This window comes from Hydra vulgaris, chromosome 09, assembly GCF_038396675.1.
Source record: "Hydra vulgaris chromosome 09, alternate assembly HydraT2T_AEP".
NCBI classification, from domain to species: Eukaryota; Metazoa; Cnidaria; class Hydrozoa; order Anthoathecata; family Hydridae; genus Hydra; species Hydra vulgaris.
In genome coordinates this window covers 56,405,001-56,415,000 of record NC_088928.1, presented here as the reverse complement: position 1 = coordinate 56,415,000, position 10,000 = coordinate 56,405,001, and the positions used below count along the sequence as shown (strand labels likewise).

Here is a 10,000-nt window from a genome sequence, read left to right as displayed (position 1 = left end):
AGAAAATAATTTAATAAACAGGAAAAAACTGATAGAGAGTTTATTATGTCTAACATCAAATGTTTTTAAGTTAGCTTCAAAATCTGGCATAGAAAGATATTCAGTAGTTTCTGATTCGTGCACATTTATTACAGTTTTTGAACTCAGTAGATCGTTGAGAAAAGTTGTAAAATGTCATGATTCGTTATGTCAAGTATCTGAAGGATCTACTCGACAAGTTAACAATCTAGACAAAGGTTTTTTGTGTTCTCATCTAAAAGTTTTTAGGGAGCATTTTTATCTTGTTCAAAACACTACTGATTGGATAAGTAATGATCAAGATGAATTTACATCAGTAGATGAGTTAGAAGATAAAGCTCAACTACCAAAAGAAAAGGTATTTTAGTTGTTTTATACACATATACATTTGTCAATTAATAGTATTTCATGTTTTATAGCAATATTAGTCAGCTCATGTTGCTTAGTTGTGCATGTTTTATGCACACAATTACTTTATTACAATAAAAAAATTTCAAAATGATTGGATTACAAAGTTTTGTTTAACCATATTTCTAGTCACATGATTTTCTTTATATATTACTTAATTTCAAAAAAAATTTAGATTGAGGTTAAGAGTTTTGAAACCCAGTTTTGAGTTTTGAAAACTGTATGTTATAAAACAGGGTTTTATAACGTATAGTTTTCTCTAGTGTAAATAAACTATTTATTTACCAAGTTTAGTTTTTTTATTTAATTTTTGAAGGAAAAATTAGAATAAAAATCATCAAATGTAACGTTTGTTTTTCTGAGTATATATGCTAATTGTTTGCACATTTGTTGTTTATCGAACCCAATGTACATAAAAATTTATTTGATTAAGTTTTTGTTTTTAATAGTGGGAAGATGTGTTTGATGTAAAATCTGGTTTGTGGACATTTGGACTTAATGCACCTAGTAAAAAGACAGTTTCCTGTGATCAGTTTAGTCATAAATTTAGCACTGATATTGTAAAAAGACAGTCTGCTACAAATGGGTATTCTTTTATGCCTTCTACAGATCTTGAAATCTGTAAATGTGGTGTAAGAATTTTTTTTTATAAGGCTTTTTTGACATTTGAATAAAATAAATTTAAACAAAAATTTTTTATTAGTTTCAGTTTAGTCATAAAGTAGAACAGCTTTCTTAGCTGTAGTAAAGTCAATTTTGTCACCAATAGAAATGATAACAATTAATATATGGCTTTACAATAGCTCTACTTTCAAGAGGAATAGCATGACCTTTCAAAAATGTCTTAATAAACTACTTTTGTCAATATTCCTTTCCTTTTTTCAATGTTACCTGTTGCATTTCGACCACAACGGTTTTAACACTACATTTACTACGTTTCACAATACACACTGCTTTATGATACGTTCAAAAACTTTACTATGGACTAACTATCATTTCTTAAAAATATAGGTTTAAAACCTCGGTCCACATTTACGGTCATTAATGATCCATTTTTATGTAATTTTGCCCACTTCAGCATTTTTATGACTTTTATCAAAACATATCATTGAATTTTAATAAGATTGTATCGTATAACAAGAAAATGACTTTCAAGATTATGTATATATATATATATATATATATATATATATATATATATATATATATATGTATATATATATATATATATATATATATATATATATATATATATATATATATATATATATATATATATATATATATATATATATATATATATATATATATATATATATATATATATATATATATATATATATATATATATATATATATATATATATATATAGTATATATATATATATTTATATATAAGTTTATTTTTGCTCTTTGTTATGATTATAACAATTTTGCAAAATCAAATGAAAAAAATAGTACTAACAGGTCAATCCAGCTTAAATAAAATAAATTTTTTTTTTTTTTTTTTAGGTGCCCCAAGAAGTCCTAACGGTCTTGTCACAGAGCACCGCGGAAGTGCATTTAACCGGGAAGTTCACGCCTCCTTCCTTACCGTGACGCGAAAATTTGTCCAGAGCTCGTTTCGAACCTGGATCTCCTGCTTATAAAGCAAGCAAAATAGATATTGTTAAATGTCGATTATCGATTTAAAATTGAAAATTAAGAAATTAAAGTTGTAATTAATAACTTTAACTGAAAATTATTATCTTATTCAGAATTTAGTTTAAAAATTTGACAGTTTTTATTTAGTTTTATTAATAGTTTTTAAAAAAATTGTTCCGCAGTGTATAATCTACGACAGTAATTTCATTAATAGAGTTAGAAAATTCTTGCGATGATTTGCAACCAATCAAAGAATAAACTGCTTCTGTTCTTCTTTCTTCGTCAATGTGTCATTGTGATTTTCAATAACACTGATTTCCCTTTCAGCTATATCATTTACAACTGCCATGTGTGGAGCCTCGGTTTCCTTCGAGAAATCAGAAGAAAAAACATAAAAACTCCGAAGCATTTCCTGTTGTGTGTTCTTCAATATTGGATCCTGAAACAATTTATTGGTTGCCGTACAATAAGCATCTTAATTCATTGAAGAACATTGTTTCCGAAATCGCTTGAATAGTGCAGTTGATGGACCTTCAATTGGACCAAACAAAGACATGAAAACAAGGACAACTTCCACGAGGTAATGACAGAATGCAATCCAGACCATTTAAGTTCCCAGAGTTTGTTTAATTCTAACACATACGCTATTATGAACCCCTGTATTGCTAGCTGTTGTGTCGAACACAAAACCTTTGATCTGTGAACACAGATTTCATTACTCAATTACTACAATACAGGCATTTGCTTGAGCCTCTCCTGTTCCTCTATCCATTTTTGAAATAGCCAGTTTTTTCCAGCGATTCCCAGTTACAATAATAGCTATGCAACCCACATTACCCACATCGACCCACATCGGGCAATATTGTGCTGTCCCAATACAGTTGATATACCTAATTATACCTTTAATTAGTAATAACTCGTTTAAAGCAAATTTTTTTGTTTTGAACAAATCGAATGATCAATTTAATCGTGATAATTTTTTATAAAATTTTTAAAAGCTAAATGTTCTATATGCAAATTGAAAACACAAGGACATATACATGTATGTTTTAATAAAATAAACTATTATTACAAATGTAATAAATATATATGCAAGTGCTCTCTGCAATATTCTTTATGTTACATGTTTGCTGCTGCATTATGTACATTCTACATGTTTGATGCTGCATTCAAAATTCGCTCTTTTCGGCCTTCTTTGCCTCTATCTCGAGCATTACCAAACCAAGCAGAAAGTGCTTCTTCAAGAAGTTTTTTTTGATAAATTTTTTGCAGCACCTAAACATACGTTAGTTGAAATAAATTGCAAAAGAAATATTACTATAGTAACATTGCTTTTGCAATATATTTTATCCAAAAGTATGGCTTTAGGTGGTCTCGACATATTACTATAAAATATTATTTGATTTGGTAGGTATACCTTGTAAATCAAATCATAATATTTTATAGTAATGTGTTGAGGCCAACATAAACCAAACTTTTGGATGACCTTAACTAGCCATTCTTCAGACACTTTAATTCTTAATAAGTCTTAAATATATGTAAAAAGTTCAAAATTTTTTGAAAAAAAAGTATTAATAACATAGAATAGGGTAAAAATACCAATGTTCTTTTCACTACTTAATATGACAATAAAAAATACTCAATAAAAGGAGAAAATAAGGAGAGCATATGATATAACATACTTACAGAAAATTATTTGAAATAGCTGCAATGGCTGAAATGGTTTTTTGATTTCTGGCCAGTTAGGTTAAATTTTCGTGCCAGTTCATTAGAAAGTAAATACATCATGTTCCTTCCTCCGAAATTTGTTAGATTCGTTTCACCATTATTTACAAGGGCCTGAACCTGACAATAAATTTACAAAAATAAATTACAAAATCAAATAAGTAAATTAAGGTGATATATTATAGTGATTCAAAAATCATTATTTTTTAATTACATGATTTAAAAAAAAAGATGTAAATAAAATCAGTTAACATTTTGGGGTTGCGCATGCTGTTTGTGTATCCCATTAGTCATCAGATTAGTTGAACCCCTGAACATAAACCGATTTCCTTTATGTTACTAATGGGGTTTACCATATCACTACCAATATTTATTAGTTTATATTTAATATATAATGGTTTATATATAATATAAACTCATAATTTATTGAATTCAGTTAATAAATAATGAAAATAACTTAACAGCATAATTTTTACACCTAAATATTAAATGATTAGATTCATATTTGATATGATACTTTATCATTGAAAAAAAAAAGGTTATTTACTAAATCCCTATGGCACTATTTCATGGCACTAAACTAGTGCCATGAAAGTTCAACATCTTGACCTATTGAATTTAGAGACTACATTCATGACATTCTAGTAATCTATTTGAAGTCTTGCTAAATGTATTAATAATTTTTCATGTCTCCCACTGAAGACATGAAAAACAAATTTACTAATATCCAACTTGATATATCTAACATATAAACCTGAACTTTATCAAATATATATTAAATGTAAGAAATACATGATGTAGTATAACCAATAGTTTTCAACATTGGAGTAGTCGTGTTACAAGAAAGACCAGACACATCATTTGACTTGACAACAATTTCCAACTGAATTTCAAAACGTGTTTTATTTTGTCTATTTTGAACTTCTTTTTCTTAAAAAAAAAAGTAGTAAAGAAGGATATGAAAATTATATTATTTGTAGCAGTCTACCATGTTACAACAATATAAACTTTACCTGATGATTGCGTGCGTACCACAGGAGTAAACAATCCACTATTTCTATTCTCAAAATGATCATCCCCTACTAACTCAGAATCAATATTTTTATTTCATATTTCATCAGTATAGCTACAGTTTTTTATTTATACAATCAACACATAATTAAATTGAAAACTGATTTTACTCATGTACTAATGATTTATTTTATTGATGATTATCATATTTAAATCTTTCAGTTAAGTAGTAAAATCTGTTTCCCACCCAACTCTATCTCTGGTATTACAGGCCTAGGAAGCTTTTCTGACATCTTTCTTTTCTTTCTTCTATGATTTTTTAAAAACAATTTTTTTTTAAACTCATTATTTAATTTAAAATATTATTACAGGCAATTACAGAAACATAACAGACAAGAATAGACAAATAACATTTTGCAAAAAAATTGATGCATTTAGAAGTCCTTAAAATAATTTAAAAACAAACAGAACACCTGTTGCTGTATTTATTTTCCGAATCAGTACTCTCAATTACATCTTTGATGTTAGACAGTTTTTTTTCTAGCCTGTTTAAAAACAAGAATGTTGCTATGTAAGTTAACATAAATTTGAGGCATATAAAATAGCTTACGCCATGCTTTTTTGCTTGGTAAACATCTATTCGACATTAGATGTCTCCTCTGCTACTTTTAACTTTTTCCAGGCTTCTTTCTCATTACCTACAACTCACATTTCAAAAATAATAACACTGCACTAAGCTTATACACAAATTATTTTGAAAGTAAATTGTAGTTAATATAATTTGCATAAATTTAATTACTAAAACATATTTGTAGTATTCAGTGATGAACACAGAGTTTATTGAAAAATCAAAAATGGCAAAATCAAATAACAAAAATAAACAAAAACTAGTTATATACTACTGCATCTAAAACAGTAAATATTTTTTTATTTTTAATTAAAAAAAATTATTACTGGTTCAACAGTCCCTAAACTTGTCTGAGTTCATCAACAGCATTATAGAAACCAAAATTTATCTGCAACTGCTAACAATCGAAAAGAGTAAGTTTTCCAATCTGTTTCAGGTTCAGAACATAGCTTTTGTGCCCTACTGACTTTGCTGAAATTTGACCATGGAAGCCAGTAGCATTTTAATTCTACACGCTGTCTAACCAAAACTGAAACTTCTTGAAATTCAATTTTATTGATTATCCAATTGAAGGGAATATACTTAGTTTCCATCTCATTGTCAAAAACCACAACAGCATACATTCCAGTAATTATGTTTCAACTATAAAACTAATAATAACCAAAACTAATTTTTAAATTGCAAAACAATAAATTTATTTTTAAACAAAGATATAATGAATTACATTAACATTCAAGACAAGGTAATAAACATTGGATGTGTATATGATGCATATGATAATATTACAGATTAGTGTTACTGATAAACATAAAAATCTGATATGAAAATTTAAAATTAAAAAAGCAAATACAAAATCTAAAAATGTTTCAAAAGTGCATTACAATAAATCCATTTTTATATGGTAAACAAAAATATTTTTTTACTACGTTACTGGGCGGTAAACACTCATACAAACCATCAGTTCTTTCAACAATAAAAATATTTAGCTGTTGAGAATTACATGTATTTTAAAATAAAGATTCTTTAATAACAAACTCTTCAAAAAGAATATAAACATTATCATTGCTGGCAGTTGGGTTTAAAATATTTCTAACAATTCCAATTTTACCATGATTTCAAAGCAATTATCTCTAACACTGATAGACATGAGACACTTCTTGTTTTGATACTGTTTGAATTGAAGGTAATGGCTCAGTTTTATATTTACAGGACCGCCAGTGTGTAATTTACTAAAACCAACAATATAATTACATTGACAGGTATAAATATCAGCATTTTCAAAAATTCTTTTGGCTATTTGTGAACAAGATGATTGAGCATTGGGAACAAGCTTTTTTAACTGATCAAGATAACTTTTATATTTAAATGACGAGCAATTGTCAAGTGCACCATAGTGTTTTGCATCATCAGCTAAGTGTATTAATGAATGCAAATTATATACTACCTGATCTCTACTGTATAGCTCTTCAAAAGTCTGCACGAAGTATTGCAACAACTGACCAGCATACCCAGCATAATGTTTAAGTAAAGAAGTACACAATAAAATCCTGACAGTAACAGATAAGGCAATAAAATTTTGATAATGATTAGGTAACAATAATCTTTTCAAAACAACTGACCCTGTATAAATCAAAAAAAGACAGAGCTCAGTAGCCTTCCACCATCTTAATTCAGATAAGGAACAAGACTTTCTAGAATATTATTTTGAAATATATGGTGGTAAAGCAAAAAGTTTTTCTAAAATTACTGTAATAATACTTTAGAACAACCTACATGATGGTGGGCCACAAATCCATAAGTTTAAATTTTTTTGGACAACACCCAAACAAATGCAATACATATAATTTATTGGAAACCCATTTACCATATAATAATTTAACTTTGTGAAAGGAGATGTAGCAGTATGGTGTTCTGAATCATATTGATTTAAAAAGTCTATATTAGTCCTTAGTGGAGCAAATAAGTCAGGTAAAACTATTTTTTAATACCACTCGTCATGTTGAATACATCATTCACAACAATTGTATCCATTATGTGTTTTAATGCACTTAACAAATGACTAAGATGGTGCATCACAAATAACTGCTTCTAATTTTAATTTTATGCCTTTCCAGTCTTGTCACAGATAACACCAACTTCTTAAAAACGTTTTATTTCATCAAGAAAATCTATTAAATAGTTATTGATAAAATTTGGTTTACAAGAACTGGAAAAAAAGCAATTGGAAACACATTCTGTTCAAACTTTAAAAAAGAACCCAGAATTGGCCAAAGTGATATGTTTGAGTTATTAAACAGAGGAATATCATCGATATTGATATGTAAAGTAAAAACTGAAAGGTCTGTTAAAAGAAGAGATTTTTTTAATAGTAGAGAAAGCCAAAATTGCAATCCAATGTAGTAATACTCACCACCTGCAACAGATTTGGTTTTAATACGTCTCTTTGTGTGTAAAAGCGATTTAGAATCTTTAGGCAAATCTAATCCATGTTTTCTCAGAACTGGTAATAAACTGTATTAAGCACTGTGAGATATTTTAAAACTGACTGCCCATTTTCCTATATCCTTATTTAAGCTATTTTTGTTTAGGTTTAGTTTTTTGTTATCAGAATCATCATTAGAATGTGCAAGCCGATCTTGATTATCATAAAATTCGGTAGTATTGTTTTCCGTTTGGCATTCATTCATGCTTGAACTTTCATATAAACGTACATCAACTTTATTATCCTCCATAATTTTTGCCACCACCGCAGCAATTTTTTGTCGTTTCATTAATTGTGAACTCATGACAGTTAAATAAATAAAGTTGAAAATTTTACTTTACTTTTAAAAGGAACATGCCAGATATTTAAATAGGCGCTAAAATTATCTTAAGTAAGTTTAAGAAATTTTCACAAATTTTCACATGGCCCCGGATGTGCGCACATCCAGGAAATCCCAGAAGGGACCCAGATAAATCCCATTGAAAAGTACCAGATTTACCCCGTAATGGATGACCAGATTAACACTGTACGGGTCCCGCATGGGTGTGCTTGCTGGGTAAATTATTAAAAAGTGTAATATATATTATTTTTAAATTGTATAAACAATTGTATAATTTAAAAAATTGACTCAAAAAAATTTTTTTTAAAAGTTAAGTAGTTTTTTATTAAATAGTAATTTTTAATAATTTCAAGCTCTGATTAGTAAGTCAAGTTAAAAAAAAAAAAGGTTTTAAACAATTCTTTGTAAAAATAGAAACAAAAACATAAAGCAATTCCATTTCAATGAGAAGATTTAATTTAACTTATTCATAATTTAAAGTAACATTATAGAATAACCTTTTTTAAAAAATGGAAAAATAGTTTTAAACTAAGTTTTTTGAACTAAATTTTAACGTTTAAAATTCATCATAAAAATACCAGCCTAATTAAAAAAAAGAATTTAAATATAATATTTTTGTTAATTTACACAAAATGCATTGATTTTAAACAATCATTTTAATTACTTTTTTATTTTAAGACTTCACGTAAAATAAAAACTTTAGAAAAGATTTTATAGAAAAATAATTAAAAGTTATTAATAACGTAACTATTTTTTTAAATATTGCATTTAAATTGTTAAAACATCAAAACAACATGGTTAAATTGTAAAGGAAAAAAATATTAAGCATTGTCAGTTACAGTGTTTGACTGCACGCCATTCCTGTCCAATCCTGCTAATGCAGAATAGCAATACAGCTGTTCACTCATGTATCAGAAAACTGTCAAAGTTTTCTAACACATGAGTGAACCGCTGCATTGCTATTCTGGCTTGCATATAATTATAAAAACAGCATCACAAGACTTACAATTTTATAACTTTTGGAAGGGTTTGTCCTTCATTTAAATGATAAAACTGGAGCAGTTGAAATACATCCAGCATACAAGGTAGTAGGTAATAAACCAGTGCTCTGGAGTGGATCTCAAATTAAATGATGCCATTTTATAGTTTATTTTTTATGTTAATAATGGCTTGACCTGTAAATGCTCAACCGACCCAAAATTTTGCAGGACAGATACCTATACCCAATGGACAAAAACAAGCCATGTGGAGCAATGATTCCATCAACTTAACGTTTCAGTTATATATATATATATATATATATATATATATATATATATATATATATATATATATATATATATATATATATATATATATATATATATATATATAAGTAAAAAACACTTATCTAACCTTTTTCTTCTACTTAAAGCTTCACCATAGCTGGATCATCAGGAAGAGTTCTCTTCCTGATGATCCAGAAATAAACAAAAAAGAAAAAAAGAGAACTCTTCCTGATGATCCAGCAATGGTGAAAGTTCAAGTAGAAGAAAAAAGTTAGATAAGTGTTTTTTACTAATTTATTATTGCTCTGTTCTTTAAGAACATTGAGCACTCTATTTGTAAAATACACTAACATAATTTACATATATATATATATATATATATATATATATATATATATATATATATATAATATATATATATATATATATATATATATAAATATATACATATATATATATATATATATATATATATA

The 10,000-nt window shown here is 27.3% G+C and overlaps 1 protein-coding gene and 2 long non-coding RNA genes across 7 annotated transcripts in view; 1 reads left to right on the top strand and 2 right to left on the bottom strand.

Moving 5' to 3' along the window:
• LOC136084880 (uncharacterized) overlaps positions 1-1,204 on the top strand; it is a 4,837-nt gene extending 3,633 nt beyond the window's left edge. For both annotated transcript variants that reach the window (XM_065806115.1, XM_065806116.1), the window contains 2 exons: positions 1-376; positions 876-1,204. The exon at positions 1-376 is cut by the window's left edge and continues 185 nt beyond it. In XM_065806115.1, coding sequence (XP_065662187.1) covers positions 1-376; positions 876-1,100 — 601 coding nt within the window. In that variant the 3' untranslated portion in view covers positions 1,101-1,204. The remainder of the gene's footprint in view (positions 377-875) is intronic.
• The window catches only part of LOC136084881 (uncharacterized), a 32,764-nt gene that overhangs the window by 11,016 nt on the left and 11,748 nt on the right, over positions 1-10,000 (bottom strand). The window lies entirely within an intron of this gene.
• LOC136084879 (uncharacterized) lies at positions 3,119-6,139 on the bottom strand. 4 transcript variants are annotated; one of them, XR_010640917.1, is made up of 4 exons: positions 5,761-6,139; positions 4,588-5,351; positions 3,757-3,915; positions 3,119-3,345 (listed from the first exon to the last, which is right to left on the bottom strand). It is a non-coding gene; the product is annotated as an uncharacterized LOC136084879 (long non-coding RNA). The 4 variants fall into 4 exon arrangements; XR_010640916.1 differs by lacking the exon at positions 5,761-6,139 and having other exon boundaries at positions 3,133-3,345; positions 4,588-4,725; positions 4,809-5,725; XR_010640915.1 differs by lacking the exon at positions 5,761-6,139 and having other exon boundaries at positions 3,139-3,345; positions 4,588-5,716.